Below are 17,796 nucleotides of genomic sequence, written 5' to 3'. Positions count from 1 at the left end.
AAGGTTAGGGTCACGGCCCCTCCTGAGAGCAATACCCACCCTTGAGTATGTGTGACCCAAAGGGCCCAGCAAGGTCAGGAACTGGCCTGAGATCACAGTCTTGCCCACCCCAGCAGCAATACTTCTAATCCTGAGGGTCCCACCTACCCTGCCCCTCCAGTGTTCAGATGCTCTGGCCTCAGAGCTCAGCTCCCTCTGCCACCTCCATGCTCCCTCTGGAAGCAGAGCCACAACCTGAAGCCACTTAACCTGCAGAGCCTTGCATTGGCTATTTTCAATTCTTGGGAGCACCGTTCTCTGTGGCCAACTCCGATGTACCCCTCAACCCCAGCCACAGTGATCGCCTCCTGCTGGCCCAGCCGTGACCCTGCGGGGCTGAGTGCCTGGGTGTGCCTGCAGGGGCATAAGGGGACAGGAGCATTGGGTGGTAGGAAGGAGACCTGCAAAGGAACACAGCCCTGGGAGGGGTGCCCAGGGAAGGGGTGGGGGTGGGGGTGGTCAGGCCAGATAAAGGGATAAGACAGATAAGTGAACAGCGGGTGAGTAGAACTTGGGGTCTTCTGGGCAGGACGACTGAGAGGACCTCACTCCCAACCAGGGTCATCCTTAGAAAGCTTCCCTACCCAGGGCGACCCGAAGGGAAAAACAGGACATGTCACATTCTACCTGTTCAGCTTCAGTTTTCTCTGTAAAATGGGTGTGGGGGTAATGCCCACCCCAAAGCCTGGGCGCCAGCCTGTGAACTTACATTAATGAATGACAACATCACTGGGTGTAGGTGAGGGCCCCACTCCGCAGGCTCCAGAATGAGCCTCTGGAGCCTCATTCCACCCCACTGCAACTGGGGAGAAACAGGCTCTAGAGGCCAATACCCTCCCGAGGTCACATCACACAGCGCGTGGTGTGTGGTGACCAGCTGCACAAGGCAGGCCTGGCGCTGGTTAATTGCTCCATAAATGCCGTCTGAGGTCACCGTTAAGGGATGCAGGAGAACGCCTGCCTGGGCAGCTGGCTCGGGCACCCCCACAACAGGCAGGTGACTGCGGCCTGTTTTCCTGGACCGCGGACTCAGGCTCCCCTTTCCGCCCCCACATGCGGGCGCCCCCAGGCGGAGGCACAAGGCCTGGGGTGGCAGGAAAGGGGTGGAGCAAGGAGTCCGGCTGTGCACCCGAAACCGCGCGTCCCAGGGGCCCGACTAGGGGTGCGCCCGAGTAGTCTGCGCGGCCGACGATGACCCGGGGTTCAGCAGCATTCAAGGAGGGTCCTCATTTATGGGGCGAATAGTCAAGCCGGGAGGCGCCCCAGGGCCCTGGCCGGCGGTCAGGGGCGGGGGCCGGCCTGCGTCACCACCCGCCCGGCCCCCCGCCCCCTGCCCGCCCAAACTCCACCCCAGGGAAGGCGGCGCGGATAAAGGCTCGGGGCCGCTCGCTCGGCCCATCTACCCCGCCACCGCGCACTCGTGTAGGACGTGGGTACACTCAGGACTGTTGGGACCTCGGACTGGCCGCGCCCGGTGAGTTGTGGGCGGGACATCGCGGGCCAAGGGGAGGTTCTCTACTCTACGCTCTTAAGGGTGTCCCACTTTTCTTTGTTCTTGAGGCAGGCAACGTTCAGGAGTCTCCAGCTCTGGGGAGCCCCCCTGGGGCGTGGAATGGGAGGGGCGAGGCGCAGCCAGAACCCCCGTGGCAGGACTTCAGCCCCCGCCCCGCCCCCCGGGCACTCCCCCTCCCTGTAGTGACCTTGAGCTAGTTGCCGTTCCTGCCTCAGTTTCCCCAGATGTACGGCCCCAGTCCCCTGATTTAGAAGCTTCACACTCTTAGCGAGGTTCTCCCCACGCCTGCAGTGGGTCGGCTTCGCCCTCGGCTCCTCTCCCCGAGAGTCCGGGCAGCGCTTCTGGGTGTGGCCGGCAGAGGGCGCGCCGGCGCTGCTGACTCACCGCAGCCCCGAGCGGAGTGGCGCGCGCGGGCGCAGCCAGGGACGCCGCGTCACGTCACGACTCGGGAGGGTGCGACTCGGGAAGCGGGCCCGGCCCGCGGGACGGGTGTGGGGCGCGAGGTGGCACCGGCGCGGGAGGGGCCCTCCCAGCACTGGCCACGTCACCGGGATGCTTGCCTCGTCCTCATCCCCACCGCTCGCCGGGTCATCAAGCCCCAGGGTAGGGGCGCCCTCTAGGCCGACCTTCCTGCAAACAGCCAAGCCAGCGCCCGGCCACGAGGCGCGGGGATTGCCTCCCGCTTCCGATCGCTGTGGATTCTCGGACTAGCGTGGTGAAAGGCCCTGCGGCTTCTTGTCCCTCACGGTGCGGGGATAATACCCGCCCCGACGCCACGCCGCCCGGGGCCAGAGTCCCGCACCCGTCCCTGCCACAAGCCTTTTGTTGCGGGCGCCGGGCCTTATGAATGGCCCCGGGAGCGGGTGGGGATGCGGGGGCCGGCCTCAGCGGCGCCAGCCCCGCCCCCGCCGCGCTTCCCTTGGCCACCCGGCCGGGGGCGGGGCGAGGGGCGGGCCCGGCGGCCACGTGGGGCAGCGCCACGACAGTTCCCATTGGCCAATCCTTGCGGCCGATTGGGCGTTCGGCGCGCGACGATTGGCCGGCGCAGGGCCGGCGGAGTAAGTAGTGAATGGGAGGGGGCGGCGGCCCCGCCCCTGGGACGTTGATACATTATAACTTTTTTTTCTTGTTACTTTCACCCCCAGATCCTCCGAGCGGCGGCGGCGGCGGCTGTTGCTAAGGGAAGGGACGCGCCGGGAAGCGCGGCCGGAGAGGCAGACGGCACCGAGCGCACCCCGTCAGGGGCGCCCCTTTCTCCGGGACCCTCCCCCGGAACTGCCGCGTCTTGGTCGCCGCCCCCCGCCCTTGAAAGGAGCCGCGAGTGATATTCCCCACCCCCGGAAGGCGCCCCGACGAGCCGACGCGACCCCGGAGAGCCACTTGGATATTTTATTTCTGACTCTTCATCTATTTCTGGGACCTTCTCGAAGGGGACGCACGCTGTCCCCCGCCCCCAGGGGCTCCGAGGACCCCGGTTCGGGGAACACCCGCCCTGCCCGGAGGCGCGGCGAGGATTGGCGGCGCCCCGCGGACCCCAGCCCCCCAGCGCGGGCCGGGGATGGAGCCGCAGCCCGGCGGTGCCCGGAGCTGCCGGCGCGGGGCCCCCGGTGGTGCCTGCGAGCTGGGCCCCGCGGCCGAGGCGGCGCCCATGAGCCTGGCCATCCACAGCACGACGGGCACCCGCTACGAGCTGTCGGTGCCCCCCGACGAGACGGTGGAGGGGCTGCGCAAGCGGCTGTCCCAGCGCCTCAAAGTGCCCAAGGAGCGCCTGGCTCTGCTCCACAAAGACACGTAGGTACCAAGCGCCATCCAGGCTCTGGAGCCCCACCCCACCCCCGGGCACGCCGCCCCCTCGGGCTCTGGCCTCCGGGCGGGAACAAAGAGCGCGCCGCTCCGGGAAGGAAGGGGGCGGCCAGACGGGGGGCGGGGGCGCGCCGCGCGCTCTCGAGCGCCCTCTGCTCGGCCTTGTTTGCCTCGGCCCCCTCCCCCTTCCCCTCCCCCTCCCGGGGTCGCTGCACAAAGGCAGCTGCGAGGGCGCCCCCGGCGGGGCTTAGGTGACCCCTCTCGCAGAAAGGCAGGAGTCCCGAGACGGCGCGGGGGTGGGGGGCGCGACCGCTGCCTCTGCGTCCTCGCTGGCTTCCTCATCTGCTTAGCGGCCCTTTCTGCGTCTGGCTGTCTCTCCCCGTACTTGCATCTCTCTGCCCCCCTTTGTTCTCACCACCGAGTGCTCCCCGCAGCCTCCCCCTCCCCGTGGTATTTAAATCGCCTCCTGGCCGGGGAGCCCTCCTCCCGCGGGCCTCCGGGGACGCGCTTGTGTCCATCCCCAGCGGAGGGGCCCCATTGGGGGAGGGGCAGGAGGGGGAGGGTCTCCTTTGTCTGAGCAACGGCGGCGTTGGCCTGCGCCAGGGTGGGAGGGAGGAGGGGAAACCCAGCCGGGCAAAGCCACTAAAGACTTAAGTAAGCCTTGTGGTCCCACAAAGAGGAGCCCTGGGCCGGAGTCCGTGAATTATAGGCAGGGTTGGCCTTGGGGTGGTTGAGAGGATGGCATGGGGCACACTGAGGCACGGGTGATGAAAAAGTGCTTTGGTGAGGTGCAAAGGGGGGTTGCCCCAGTCTAGAGTTGGGGGTTCTTTAAGAGAAGGGGTCTGAACTGTCAGCATGGGGTTCCCGCGGCCAGACGGTGATCCCCCCACTCCAGGGCCCTGAATCTGGGGGCCAAAGAGTTGGGGATGGAAGGACTCCTGTCTCCCTAGCCAGCACAGAGCACAACCCTCCCCCGCGGCCTCCACTTCCGCGTCCTTGCCTTGTCTGCGTAGCCTCACCCTCTTCCTTCCTCCCCCCCCTAGCCGACTCAGTTCGGGGAAGCTGCAGGAGTTCGGCGTGGGGGATGGCAGCAAGCTGACTCTCGTGCCCACCGTGGAGGCGGGCCTCATGGTAAATGGTTGGGGCAGTATGCCAACATGGGCAGGCAGCTCCCTTTCATGCCAGCATAGTCCCCATCATACACCTCTGGGTCCCCTTGCCCTGCAGGGCAGCCCACTCCAGCTAGCAGGGCCCTCCCAGCCCATGTGCCCAGGCTCTGCTGGGAACACACACTCAGGGTCTTTTCTTCTCTCTCTCTTTGTAGTCTCAGGCTTCAAGGCCAGAACAATCTGTGATGCAGGCCCTGGAGAGCTTGACGGAGACCCAGGTGAGACCCGCGCTGCCCCTCATAGCCCAGGGGGTAGCTGGCCTAGTGCCAGGCTCCTCTGGGGAGCCTGGGGTTGTTTGTGCTCCCAGGAGGCCTGTGGGGAGGGGGGGAGGGGACAGGACAGGACAGGACGCGCCGCGCCACACAGCCCTGCCTGCGTGCCAGCTTGGCCTGGTCACCCAGCTTCTTCCTCCCCCCCCCTTCACCACCTGACCTTGAGGGCCTTCTCTCCCACGGTGGCCACCCTGGGGGAGGGAGGGGCGAGCCTTCACAAGCCTGCCTGCCTGGTGACCTTGGTCCATGCTCCTACTCCTTCATCCCTGAGCAACCCCCTCCAGGGTCAATGAAGTTTCCCCAGGGCGATCTTTTTTAAATTTCTGCTGGAGGGAGGGGCTGGCCTGGGTGAAACTCCTTTGTGACCCCATTGTGAGGGTGGGGAGTTACCCCTCCCCTACTCTTTCTGGCTTTGTTCTCTGCCCCAAATGGGGGAGGGGGCAGGGGCACCCAGCCCCAGGGCCAGCACTTCTCAGAGACAGGATGTTAGGAAAATATTTAGTAAGTCTCCAGGAGGGAGGTGAGAAAGGAGGCCAGGGCTGGCCCACACCAGGGTTCCCGGTTTTGTTGCAGCCTTTTTTTCTTCCCCTTCTTTTCTCTTTTTTCTGGCGGCGGAACCCTCCTCCCAGGAGAGTGACACAGACCTTAGCTATCCGCCTGCTGCCAGGGTGGGGGAAGCAGGCTGCTGCCCGCCCCAGCAAGGGGGTGGGCAGGTTCCTGGCCTCCCTGGCTGGGCTGGGCTGGCCGCAGGAAACCTGCTTAGCCGCTTCCCTTCCTCCTGCCCGAGGCCCTCACCCCCTCCCCGACGTGTAGCATCCTGCCCTCACCAGCCAGCTAGTGCCTAGTGCGGAGGAGGGGGCGAGGGGGTGTCAGGAGCTGGGTGGTCTCCCATCAGGAGGGATGGTGGGGTGGAGGAGAGTGGGGGTCGGGGATCCAGGTCGCAGCTCCTGATTTCCTAGGGCAGATATGAACTAAGTTCCTTGGTGAGGGGGGGCTGCGGTTGGCAGGGGGGCCGGGGTGTGTTTGGTTCACATCCGCCTCTGGGTGCCTGCGTCAGGAGGGAGATGGGGGCGCTGGGCGGAGCAACTGGGCTCCCAGGGCTGCTCCCTGCCTGGCACCGAGTCATGCCTGCCCGTTGGCCCTCCCCAGGGAGGAAGTTGTGGGAGTGGGGGGGATACCCTGGCTGCTCTGGGGAGCCACCTCGGGCCCTTCATGCAAGGGGCATTTCTGGGGCTGGGGGGTTGTGCATAGTGGGCTGGGGGGTGGGTTCTCACCACTCAAGGTCCCTCTGCCTGCCTTCCTCACCTCCTCCCCGAAGCCCCCAAGCAGAGGTTACTACGCCAGCCGCTGCTAGCAGAGAACTGGGAGGCGGTGGTTCTGAGTCATCCAGGCCTGTGTCACTTCTCAGAAACCTCCGCTTCGCTCCCCCCTCCCCCATCCTGGCTCTGCACTGGCCAGGCCCCAGTGCAGACAGGGGTCAGATGCACCCCACACCCTCTGTGCAGGGGGACCACGATTGGAGAGTTCATGTTTGTGTGGGCTGTGTTGAGGCCCCTGGGGACCCAGGCCCCAGGGAATCTGTCAGGGCCCCTCTCCCACAGCAGTGTGTCTCCCTCAGGCTCCGCCTCACCCAGGACAGATAAATATTTATCTTGAGAAAGCAAAGGTTAGGAAGAAGAATTTGTCCAGGAATTCCACCCACTCACTGCCCGCCTGGTGCCTTAGCCAGGAAGGGGCCTGAGATAGGTGCCTTTGCCATATATACAGGCAGAGAGGATCTAAAGGCCTTAGAGGGTGGGGACAACGGTGAGGGTTATTGGAGGGCAGCTGGCTGGGCCCCGCCCCCTCTGTCCTCAGTTTCCTCTTGAAAGAACCAAGCTGGCCAGGGAGGACCAGGCCCCCCGTCTGACCTGCCTCTGTCCCCCACAGCCCCCAGCAGCACCCGGGCCGGGCCGGCCTGGCGGAGGCGGCTTCCGGAAATACCGATTCATTTTATTTAAGCGTCCGTGGCACCGACAGGGACCCCAGAGCCCAGAGAGGGGCGGCGAGAGGCCCCAGGTCACACAGCGTGGGGGGCTGGGCCGGGTCGGGCTGGGGGCGCCGAGGGCTGGGGTCCCAAGGCTGATAGGCTGCTCTCTGCAGGTCAGTGACTTCTTGTCTGGCCGCTCACCACTGACCCTGGCTCTTCGAGTGGGTGACCACATGATGTTCGTCCAGCTTCAGCTCGCCGCCCAGCACGCCCCGTTACAGCACCGCCATGTGTTGGCTGCTGCAGCCGCTGCAGCTGCTGCTGCCCGCGGAGACCCCAGCATGACCACCCCCATGTCCTCTCCCTGCCGGCCAGTGTCCAGTGCTGCCCGTGTCCCCCCAGTACCCACCAGCCCTGCCCCTGCATCCCCCTCACCTGTCACAGCCGGCTCCTTCCGATCCCACTCGGCCCCTAGCACGTGCACCGAGGTGAGTCTGGGGAGGGCTTGTCCTGGGAACCCAAGGACCAGCTATCCTTAGACAGCTGGGTGTGGCAAGGACTCGCAGCGCCCACTGCATCCTTTGTATCAAGGGCCATTCCTGGACCCTGGGCTGGTGGGTGATCCCTGGACTCTGAACTTGAACCCTGAGCTCACATACCTCCCTCCCCCATCAGCAGATGGACTGTTCCTCCTCTGCCAATGCCGGGGCCAGCCCCACGTCCACCCCTGCGGGCAGCCCCACCTCCCGCTCCCGCAAACCGGGTGCTGTTATCGAGAGCTTCGTGAACCACGCCCCGGGGGTCTTCTCAGGGACCTTCTCTGGTAGGTGTCATAGCTCCCATGTGTGTCCCAGCAGTGGTCACATGCACAAACACCAGGGGTGGGACGGTGTGTCCCACCCTGGGGTCCTACCCATTGGGCACTCACTAACACCCCCTACTTCTTGCAGGTACGCTGCACCCCAACTGCCAGGACAGCAGCGGACGGCCGCGGCGTGACATTGGCACCATCCTGCAGATCCTCAATGACCTCCTGAGTGCCACGCGGCACTACCAGGGCATGCCCCCGTCCCTGACCCAGCTGCGCTGCCATGCCCAGTGCACACCTGCCTCGCCTGCCCCAGACCTCACCCCCAAAACTACCTCCTGTGAGAAGCTGGCAGCCTCGACCTCTGTGAGCCAGGCCCGCATGGGCAAGCCCCCCGGTGAGTATCTGCTCGTCCTCACCACTCAAGGTCCCTCTGTGTGCAGCTCAGAGCAGCTGACCCACTACAGGAAGGGGGAGCCACCAGCTGCTGCTGGCCCTACTCTGAGAGAGCCTGAAGAGAAGGGAGCATGTGTGTTGGGGCACAAAGTGTCCTTGTGCCCTCTCAGGGGGGTCCATCCTCACTTCCTCCTCTCCCCCCTAGGGTACTCTCACCAGATGGCAGGTGGGGCCTTTATGAATGACTGAGCAGGGCTGAGGAGGGGGCCCAGCTTCCACTCCTTCTGGACACCCCCCTATACCCCCCAACCTGGTTATTCCCATAAATCCAGAGTCGTGAGGAATAGTGACCCTGCTTTATCTGGCAGGGCCCCCCAGCCCAGGCCATAAAGGGGAAACTGAGGCCCAAGCCTGCGTGCCTATCCTCGGTTACAGAAGTAGCCAGAAGGGCTTAAGCTGCAGTTAATTCAGTTCATGCAGTGGCACTGTCTTGAGTGCCTGTCTTGGATGTGGCCCTGCCCTTGCATGCGCATAGTTAGCTGGCGTAGTAGACGCAGAAACAAGTTTTAATAAACCCACAGCTCCCAGGGGTCCATTGGACATTCATTCAGTGGACACTTGACAGCTCCCCTCACTGTACCTATCATTTGGGGGCATTTGCTTGGGGTCCTCGCATTTGGGGGATCCGGCCTTTCCCAGGGGGTTCATGGTCACTGCCTTCTATGCAGGGGACCGGCTGCGGCAGACAGAAAACCGGGCCACCCGCTGCAAGGTGGAACGCCTGCAGCTGCTGCTCCAGCAGAAAAGGCTCCGTAGGAAGGCCCGGCGCGACGCCCGAGGCCCCTACCACTGGCCACCCAGCCGCAAGGTGGGTCGCAGCGACGGTGGAGGCGGAGGCGGCGGTGGTGGCCCCAGTGAAGCCGCTGGCTTGGGCCTTGACTTCGAGGACTCCGTCTGGAAGCCAGAAGTCAACCCAGACCTCAAGTCAGAGTTCGTGGTGGCCTAGGAACCATGTCATTCGCCCCGGCCCAGGATGGCTGAGAGTGTTGCCCAGCGCAGGAGGGCAGGAAGGCAGGCGGTGGGTGCCACAGGAGGCCCCTCCCTCCCTGTCCAGCATCCTTCGGGGTTTTTTTAAAATTTCATTTCTCACCATGGTTTTCCAAACTCCGTGGCCTTGCGTTGTGTTCCTGCCTCCTCGGTTCAGCTCACACCTCCCCACCTCTTCCTCTGTCACCCCTCCCTCCACGCTGGATCCTTCCCCGCCCACCTTCCCAAGCTCCAAATATGTAGCAGTCTTTCCAGATGGTTCAGAGCAGAGATGAAGCCGCCCCCACCCCTTTTCCGCTGGCTCCCGCACCCTCTTCAGGTTTAAGTCACAATGGAGATGCCTCACATGCACTTTACAGACAGGAGGGGGCTGCCGAGAGAACCCCCACTACAAACTCAGGTGTCCCTCCAGCCAGCCACCAGGGCCCACGGGCCTCTAAACATCACAGGGGCACCAACTAGGGGCTGTTTCTCTTCCGCTTCTGTACTATTTTCTTGGTTTTCCGTTTTCCTGGAAAAGAAAAGCTGTTTCAGGGGACAGGCTGGCCAGAGCCTGCCTTGGGGTCCGGGTAGGGGTGTGGGACCCTTTCCTATCAGGAAAGGAAAGGGAGGGAGGGGAACAGACCTGTTGTCAGCCTTCACAGGCCACGCACTGTGCGATTTCCTCCAATGCCACCATCCCACCCCACCCCTTTTATTTTGTCTGAGCTTGGGGGTATTTATAGACTTAATTTTCTGACTGAGCCAATAGTGGTTGGGAATCTTGAAAAATCAGGAGAAAAGTGGCTGGGGGCTGGGGGAGGTTCCCCCAGCCCTCCCTTCAGGCCCAACCTGAGGGATCTGGGCCTGTGGGCTGTCTGGGGGGCCCTCCAGTGGCCAGGAGGGGAGGGGGTGCTGAGCTGTGAATCCCCTAGTAGGGGCAACGCTGTGTAGCATTAACCCCTGGGGGGGGGGGTTGCTGGTCTAATTTGGAACCTCCCCACTCATTCCCATACCCCAGGGGTCTTTGGCCCCCACAGCAGACAGACACACACACCCCATTGGGGCCATTTTAATGGGGATAGAGTTTTTCATTCACCTTTTTTTTTTTTTTAACTGATAATTGGAGATGTTTGGGCCTTCCCCACACACCTGTCTCGTCCTGGCCCCACCTGTCTGTCCTGCGCGACACCCCACTCCCTGCCTGTCCCCCTGTCCTACTTGTAGGTGAACCCCAGGTCCTCACCTCTCTCCCCATTATGTGTTTAAAGTTAATGGTTTCAGATGTGAACATCATTGTTAACTGTAGCTCTGTAAATTTTTTTGTGGGGGGTGGGCTGGGAGGGGTCAGGATTAGGGGTTCCAGGATTTGTTTTCATTTTCAAAAAAAGAAAAAAAGAAAAAAGGGGCGGGTTTGTTTTTGAAGAATTGTCTTGGATACCTATTTAAATGTGTGTTCTCTTTTGTTTTTTTAAGGATTTTTAAATAATGTCTGTGCCTCCGTGGGTCTGAGGGTGGAGGCCCCAGGCAGGAACCGGTCCCTCCCACTCCGCTGCCCTCTCCAGGGCCCCCCCCCAAGAAAGCATTACCTGCCCTGGGGGTGGGGTCGGGCCTTGAGGTGTCGTGGCACCTTGCGTGAGTTTCCTGTATGAAAACAAAATTGAAAAAGAAAACAAAACACCGTGATTTCAAGTAATAAACAGAAAATGAAACACGAGTGAATGTCCCTCCTGCTCCCGTGGCGGGGGGTGTCTGGTCCGAGGGGCGGTCTTACAGGCCTGTGAGTGGTATGGTGGGGGGGTGCCTTTTTAAGGAGGGGCCTAGGTTGGGATACTGGGGTCTCCCACCACCTCGTAGTGTAAGGTGGGTCCCAGTGTAAAAGGGTGAGGTACTTCCTGGAACAGATCCCAGGCTCCCTCACTGGCTTGGGGTGAGGGTGGGCAGGAAGCTGCCCCAGCAGGGGAGGGAGGGGCAGGCCACTTCCCGGTACCCAAGGCCGGAAGTCCTGCAGGGTGTGGGCACAAGCTGCCTGCTTTCTGCTTGGGGCTTCTGCCCTCGGCTCCCAGCTCTTGTGGGCCCCTGACCAGACGCCCCTCCCAGGTTGCCATCAGGGCCCATTTCCTGGTGCCAGGCTTCCAGAGGCCCCAGTCCTTTACAGTAGCGACTCTGTGATTCCCATGTGGGGGTGGGGGACATGGGACTGGTGTTCAAGGCGTCCGGGCTTGATCTGGCCCTGGGTCAACTCGTCCCTCTAGCCTCACCCTGAGGCCCAGAGCCTGTAAACTACTTTCTGGGGCTCTGTCCCCACACCCTGGCCTTGCATTCCAGCGCTCCCCAGCCTTGACCAGCATGCACTGAGCCTCCAGGCCTTTGCCCAGGCAGTGCCCTACCCAGGAACACCTCTCTCCCAGCTAACCCTGCTCCACTTGGGAACTTCCTCAGTCTGCATTTCCCACCCTACCCCCGCTGGGGTCCCGGAGGGCCAGTTTAGGGGACCAATCCTCTGGGTTCCCACCTTCATCCACTTTGTAAATTTAAAGTCATTTTACATGGATTTCCTCACTTAACAAATACTGACATCTAAGAAAACTAATTACACTCCCATTTGATACATGAGAAAACCGAGGCCCAGAGAGAAGCATCATATACCCCAGAAGATTGAGAATGATTGTGAAATTAGTGACTACCACCCCAGGCCAATTTCTGATGGCCAAAGCCCCTGCCCTCCCAAGCCCCAGCTCCAGGGACCCCAGGGGGAAGGAAAAGAGGCTCCCTCCCAGGAGTGTCCTGGGAGCATCTTGTGGAGGCCCTTCGGCCCTCCCACCACCCAGTCACCCCCAAATTATCCCTCTCGCCCACAGCAGGAAGGTAGGGTACCCAGGTCACGCTGATCCCTCCAGTGTCAACGGTGCAAATGTCCCCGCGGGTGGTGGAAGCGTGGGTGGGATAGCTCAGGTGGAACCCCCGCCCACGCAGCCGGGCCAGGGGTGAGGGCCTAGGGCTGTGACCCAGGTGACCGCCACAGAGCTGGGTGGGGGATGCGGAAGCAGGGTGCCGACTGAGGAACCCGCTGAATCACAGGGCTGTGTCTGCACACCACAGGGCGGGGGGCACTTGTTCTGCTGCCCGGAATCCACCCCTCAGGGCGCTGCCTGGCGTACAGCCCAGGGTTGGGAGGGTCACGGCCCTGCCTGGGGATACGAGAGCAGAGTCCTGCGTAGGGGGGATGCGCACACACCTGCAGAGGGTGAGGGTAGGAGTGCATGTCTGAGACAGGGTGCAGCAGACGGAGGGGCGGCAGCCCAGACCAACCGGGAGTGGGAGGCACGGAAAGCTAAACTGAGGCCCAGGGGGGGGGGGGTTTGCCGGGATCGCAAGGGGCGGGGCCGGCCCTGCACCGCCCCCTCCCCCCAAGAGGAAAAAGCTGAATGGGAGGAGGCAGCCCCCGGAAACCCACAAGGATGGAAATACGGTTTCCAGGGCAACGTGCCGCGAAACGGGCCTGACGTCACCGCGGGGAGGGCTCCCTTCCCGCCCCCGTCCGCGCGTCAAGAGGCCCAGACCCCGCCCACCCCCGGGGACGCCTCATTAGTAGCCGCCCCGTTAGCACCTCTGCACGCCTCAATAGCAGCGCAGGGTTGACGCCCGGGGGCGGGACTGCGGCATCGCCTAGCTGAGTACGCAAGCGCGGCGCGGAGGCGTTTGGCCCCCTCTCCCTGTGGCCGTAAATTTGCGGTGGCTACGCCTGGATGGAAGAGGGGGTGCACCCGGAGGCGCAGCATGTGGGCACCCCCCGTGCCCCGGCTTGCAGTACGCGTGCTCCCCTCCTTCCACGCCCACGCATTGCCTGTTGCCCCTCCCCGATGACCCCGTGTGCGCAACCCCAGGGTTGGGGGAGCACTGAACCTCCACACTGGGAAAACGGCGGAAACCAAGTGGGAGAAGGGCACTTTGAGGCTTTACCAAAGGATTAGGAGTTTGTTAAATAGAGGAAGAGGGAATGGGTGCGCCAGGTAGGGACCACGGGACCAGGGAGCAGGTGCAGGTGAGGGAGCAGAGACCGGAACATCAGGAGGTGGCTGGATGCTGGGCCTGGGCTTAGAGGTGAAGCCTGAGGAGTGACAGATGGGGCCTTGTGTAAAGGGGACCTCTGGTTCACAGCGAGGTTGGCACGGGGGCTACCGGGAGCTGGGAGATTGGAAGAAGGTGCCCCTATGAGCACCTGACACCTGGTCAACCTCTGGGCCAGGAGCAGGGATTGCTGAAAACCCAAGAGGGAGAGATTAGGGGGGCAGAAAGTGCATGTCTCTGCCTGGCTGTGGCTCAGATTGGGCTGTGACCAGAAGTCACTCAGAGAAGGCACCAGTCAGCGTGAACAGGATGGGCTTTGTCAGCCGGAGAAGATATGAGCCAAACCATTGATCCAACGCTGAGAGCTTGAGGCAAATCAGGGTCAGAGCTGGCGGTGTGGACAAGCGTGGTATCCAGGATGTGAGGCCTTGACTCCGGGTGGTGGCTCACAAGTGAGCTGTGCTCCTGGGGTGATGAAGCCGCTGTGGGCGGGCAGAAGGTCACTGGGGTCATGGCTTTGTGCTTGAGGCCAGAGTCCTCTGGGGGTGGCCAAATAGGTTACTGGGGCTGGCTGCAAGGTTTTGAAATGCCAAAGGCCGCAAGGGGTCACTTGAGGAGGACAGCAGGGAGGAGCCAGGCCCAGAGTCGTCTGCGGAGATGGAAGTGAGATGCGTCACTGGGCCGAGCAGCACCCCCAGCACTCCACGAGTGCCCCAGGCACAGCCACCTCCACTGGGCTTGGTGGGACCCCGCCCTCTTCTCCAGGCGCCTTGGGAATGGGAGTTATCAAGCCGAGGGCGCTGGGGCCCAACCCTTTAGTCTTGACTCCAGCCCCACCCACGGCCACCCAGCCCTGGAAGGGCAGAGGACCGGCTGCTTCAGGTGTCACTCGGGACAGATGAGCAGCCCGGCTCATGGGTGGGTACGGGGCCACTGTCACCTGGGGCCCTGCTCCCCTGAGCCTGTATCCATGGCCAGCTACCTTGGTGTCTGCCGTGCTCTCTCTCCCCTTCTCTGCCTTGTCCTCTGTCCACTTTCTCTGTCTTCGTCGCCACCTTCCGTTCCCCTTTCTTTTTGCCTTCCTCAGTCTCTGTTCCAGTCTGAGTCTCCCTCTATTTTCTTCCGGTCTCTGTCCCACCGGCCCCTCCCCCACTTCCGCCCCCTCTGTGGGGGCCCCCTCCCTCACCCCCGGCACACATTCCAGCTTCCACCTCTGCCTCCCCGCCCCTCCCTACAGTCAGCTGCTGCTGCCTTGGATGCTCAGGACTGAGGGAGTGGGCTCCGACCGGGGTCAAAGGTCGGAGAGGGCACCCCCTAACCCCTCTGGAATGTGGGTGGGGCCGGCCCCTCGGGGGTCGTGGAAGGCTGTCCCCCCACCCGCAGGCAAGGCGGAGCTAGGTTCCCTGCACACCCTGCACCCCCCAAGACGTTCCCACAGGACTCCTAGAGGAGCAACACAACCCCAGACTCCCGCACAGGGCCCCTTACCCCACAGACCAACCCGCTTTCCCGGGTTGGGACACTCACGCGCCACACCGCCCTCCACAGTCCACCGGGCTCCAGGCTCTGCAACACAGCGACCCCAAACCGGCCCCAACCCATACTTTGGTTCCGCCACAACCTCAGTCAACTGTGTGACCCTCAAATTGAACCACAGCCCCACACTCAGCCTGGGCCAAGACCTCCCTTTAAAAAGCCACAGAACTGAAAGTCACACCCGGCCGTCCGCACTCAGATCCTCAGACTTGCTCACCCAAGGCAGCACCCTCCCCCAGACACACCTAACACTCAGCCACAGATGCGCCCACGCAGGCCCACCTGAACCGGGGATCCCAATGGGGACTGGTGCAGGGGGAGTGCGCCCTCACTCATTCCATCGCTGTTGGGGACATGAAGAAATGGGGGAGTGACCATAAAACCGTTCTCTGTCCTGTGGCACCAGGAAAGAAGAGAAAAGCAGAAAACCAGGAGCTCCCTGGGCATGTGTTTCTGCCTGCTTGCCTTGGGGGAGAGCGTGGTGCGGATGTGTGTGGGCTGCTAGCCCCACACAGCTCTTCCATGAGTCCCTGCAGCTGCGGGGGGGGGGGGGGGCACACTCCATTTGTGCCACTCCAGTATTGCCATGGAGATGCCTGCCATAAGCCCCAGGCAGGGGTCCTTCTGCCCCACCTTGTGCCTGCAGTGAGCCTATGTGTGGGTGATGTCCTGTGTGGGGCCAAGGTCAGGTGAGTGGACAAGACATGGGTGGGGGCCAGCTCCTCCTGATACATGTGGTATGTGTGAATGCATGATCTTGGTGTGTGTTTGTCCGGCACTACATTTGCCAATCCATCTGTGCCTCAGTTTCCCTCAATAGAAGGGGACACCATTCAGGTCTATGATAATATGGAAAGAGCAAACCTGAGAGGATCCCATAGGCTACCTGCCCAGGCACAGGTAGGGGCAAGTAACCAACATCTGTCTCTCCCTGTATCTGGCAGATCCCACTCTGCAGCCCATTGCATGTGCACACAGTTGGTGGGGACTGGGATCACCAGCTCACCAGCATGGCCCGTGCACCGCCTGCCCTTTGCCCTCCTGGGATAGGGGCCCTGGCCGTGAAAGAGTCAGCCTCCACATTCTTGGACCTTGAGCCAGGCAGCTCTGCCAAGTGCCCCACTGCCCGGAGCATCCTCCTCCATGTGGAGACCCCGCTCCTGGGAACAGGAGGGAAACAGGCCAGGGCAGCTGAATCACCTGTGTTCACAGTTGGCAGCCCCCTGGGGCCTGCTAGGACCTTGGAAGCCCCCACCTCCTGGCAGGTGGGAACTGGAAAGAGGGGTGGCCGTTTAACTCTTCCTTCTCCTGGCTCTGGCCTCCTGTAGCTCTCCTCTGCCCAGAAGGAATACTGCTGACATACAGCTTGTGTGCCCATCCCAGGGGCATGAGTCATGCCACCAGCCATGGACACACATGCTTTGAGTCCTGGCCCCACCCCACTCACGCGCATCCAGCCCTGTTCCCGGCTGCTCCCACATCCATGACCCATATGCACACGCTTTGGGGTCTGCGCACAAAACCCCCGTGTTCTTCCACATGCGGTGCCATGTTTCCACGTGTGCTGATGCACGCACACACCTCCACTCCAGGTTGCACACACGTGAGTTCCATGCACACTTCCATACTAATGTGCACACGCACACAGCCCCACTTTAGTGTCCACACAAGCATGCGCCCCCCGAAATCCTTGTTTCTGTCTCTGTACCCACGATTCCCTTGCCCACGGGCACACATCTGCACTACACCTGGCAACGCGTGCACACGTCCAGTTTCTGCTTCCGCCACCCTGGCTATGGGCCCTGCGGATTTGGACCAGGCGGGTAGGTTGTAGTCTCTGCCAGAACCGTCCCGCTTCCGCGCCCCAGCTCGGCAGCCGCCATGTGCATAGTCCCCGGCCCCCGCCGGCCAGGCCAGGCCAGAAGGGGGGCGGTAATTACCCGCCCCCGGGTGTCCCCCCCCACACACACACGCGACTTTCATCCTCTCCACGCCCATCTCGGGCCCAGACCCTTATTACCGCCTCCAGCCCGGTCATTAGCCCGGATCCGGGCAGGACTCGGCGTCCGGCGGGCCCGGCCCTGCGCGGAGGGCTGTGCGGGAAGCGAGGCGGCCACACCCCCCGTCTCCACGGCGACGCTGTCGTAGAGAGGGCTAGGGTAAGGTTGTGTGGATCCAGGAGGTGGGCGCCCCTCCCTCGGCGGCCCCCCTGGCGACCAGCGGTTTGTGAATACGCCGGCGGGGTCCTCTCGGCCTAATCCGGTCCCGCCCGGCAGGCGGCGAGCACCGCACGTCCTGGCGGCGAATAGCAGCCTCGCCTCCGTCCGCGGCTATTTTAGCCCCCTCCTTTCCCGCCTAACCCCCCCCTCCGGCGCTCAGGTGGAGGAGCGGGACGAGACTAGGACCCTCTCCCACGTTGGGACACGCGGCGGGTCGCTAGATCGATCACCTGGCGGTCCCCGGAGCCCCGGGCCAGAATGACAGCGAGGCCGCAGCGCCCCCTCGTGTCCGCGCGTAGAACGTGGCGCAGCGGCTGCGGCAAAGATAAACATGGTCCCAGTCCCTTGAGAGCACCCCACGGGGACACACAGTTCTGGATACACACCAAGTCACAGGGACACGCAGACTCAGGTAATCACAGAAACAGGTCCAGAGACAGGTTATACACCTGTGACGCAAGTACACAGTTCCCACGCAATGCCCAGTGCAGGCGCACCTGGTGAGATATCCACACCATGATGGGAACCTAGAACAGTCGTCGGTATACATGGAGCCCATATCCAGCAATGGGATCGTAGTAAACCCTTAATAACCGTGTGCTGGCGGAATGAATGAATGAACAGGCACTTAACAAAATCAGGAGAAGGCGGACTTGGAACCACAGAATAGTGGGGGCGGGGCGGGGCGGGGTGGGCAGAGGGTGATCTAGGGTGCGGTGACTGCAGGGACCCTCTGGTCTGGGCTGGAGCAAGGAACTGCCGACCTGACAGCTGGGAGAGCAGATCAGACAGGGTGGGCAGGAATTGCTCCTGGGTTGTGGGGCCGGGCCCTAGGTCCCGCCATGGGCTACCAACGAAAGGGGGAGCTGAGTGCTGATGTCTTTGCTCGTTTTAATAACCAACCTGCGTTAGTGGCTGATGCAGCAGCCGGCTGCTGCTGACTGGGAGTTGTATGGAGGGGCTTTGGCGTGGCAG

The 17,796-nt window shown here is 62.6% G+C and overlaps 2 protein-coding genes across 8 annotated transcripts; one reads left to right on the top strand and one right to left on the bottom strand.

Annotated features, from left to right (window-relative positions):
• Nucleotides 1-957: 957 nt before the first annotated feature.
• Nucleotides 958-10,712, top strand: MIDN (midnolin). 7 transcript variants are annotated; one of them, XM_074337423.1, is made up of 8 exons: nucleotides 958-1,513; nucleotides 2,698-3,343; nucleotides 4,680-4,742; nucleotides 6,726-6,854; nucleotides 6,939-7,253; nucleotides 7,444-7,588; nucleotides 7,716-7,970; nucleotides 8,698-10,712. In XM_074337423.1, exons 1-8 carry the CDS (start codon nucleotides 1,272-1,274, stop codon nucleotides 8,973-8,975), a joined length of 2,073 nt encoding a protein of 690 aa, XP_074193524.1. In that variant the 5' UTR covers nucleotides 958-1,271; the 3' UTR covers nucleotides 8,976-10,712. The 7 variants fall into 7 exon arrangements, with proteins under 7 accessions (XP_074193524.1, XP_074193523.1, XP_074193526.1 ...); XM_074337422.1 differs by having other exon boundaries at nucleotides 1,097-1,513; nucleotides 7,441-7,588; XM_074337424.1 differs by lacking the exon at nucleotides 958-1,513 and adding an exon at nucleotides 2,202-2,610 and having other exon boundaries at nucleotides 7,441-7,588.
• Nucleotides 8,311-17,339, bottom strand: LOC141572848 (uncharacterized). Its single transcript, XM_074338701.1, has 8 exons — nucleotides 17,319-17,339; nucleotides 17,052-17,135; nucleotides 16,623-16,932; nucleotides 16,351-16,404; nucleotides 13,412-13,548; nucleotides 11,873-12,233; nucleotides 10,585-10,639; nucleotides 8,311-9,527 (listed from the first exon to the last, which is right to left on the bottom strand). The coding sequence occupies exons 1-6, from the start codon at nucleotides 17,337-17,339 to the stop codon at nucleotides 11,991-11,993; spliced, it is 849 nt and encodes a 282-aa protein (XP_074194802.1). The 3' UTR covers nucleotides 8,311-9,527; nucleotides 10,585-10,639; nucleotides 11,873-11,990.
• Nucleotides 17,340-17,796: the final 457 nt, after the last annotated feature.

Source organism: Rhinolophus sinicus, linkage group LG07 (genome assembly GCF_036562045.2).
Source record: "Rhinolophus sinicus isolate RSC01 linkage group LG07, ASM3656204v1, whole genome shotgun sequence".
NCBI classification, from domain to species: domain Eukaryota; kingdom Metazoa; phylum Chordata; class Mammalia; order Chiroptera; family Rhinolophidae; genus Rhinolophus; species Rhinolophus sinicus.
Note: the sequence above shows the minus strand (reverse complement) of the source record. Positions and strands in the feature narration are given on the sequence as shown.

Bases quoted from the DNA above. Each gene is read 5' to 3' on its own strand.
- LOC141572848 (XM_074338701.1), bottom strand. From the start codon at position 17,339: ATGGTGTGGATATCTCACCAG. The intron at 16,405-16,622 runs GTAATAAGGGTC...CCAAATCCGCAG, and splicing joins TAATGACCGGGCTGGAGGCG to GGCCCATAGCCAGGGTGGCG. The intron at 12,234-13,411 runs GTTTGGCTCATA...CACCCTCTGCAG, and splicing joins CTCTCAGCGTTGGATCAATG to GTGTGTGCGCATCCCCCCTA.
- MIDN (XM_074337422.1), top strand. From the start codon at position 1,272: ATGGGGCGAATAGTCAAGCCGGGAGGCGCCCCAGGGCCCTGGCCGGCG. The intron at 1,514-2,697 runs GTGAGTTGTGGG...TTTCACCCCCAG, and splicing joins CCTCGGACTGGCCGCGCCCG to ATCCTCCGAGCGGCGGCGGC. The intron at 6,855-6,938 runs GTCACACAGCGT...TGCTCTCTGCAG, and splicing joins GGGGCGGCGAGAGGCCCCAG to GTCAGTGACTTCTTGTCTGG.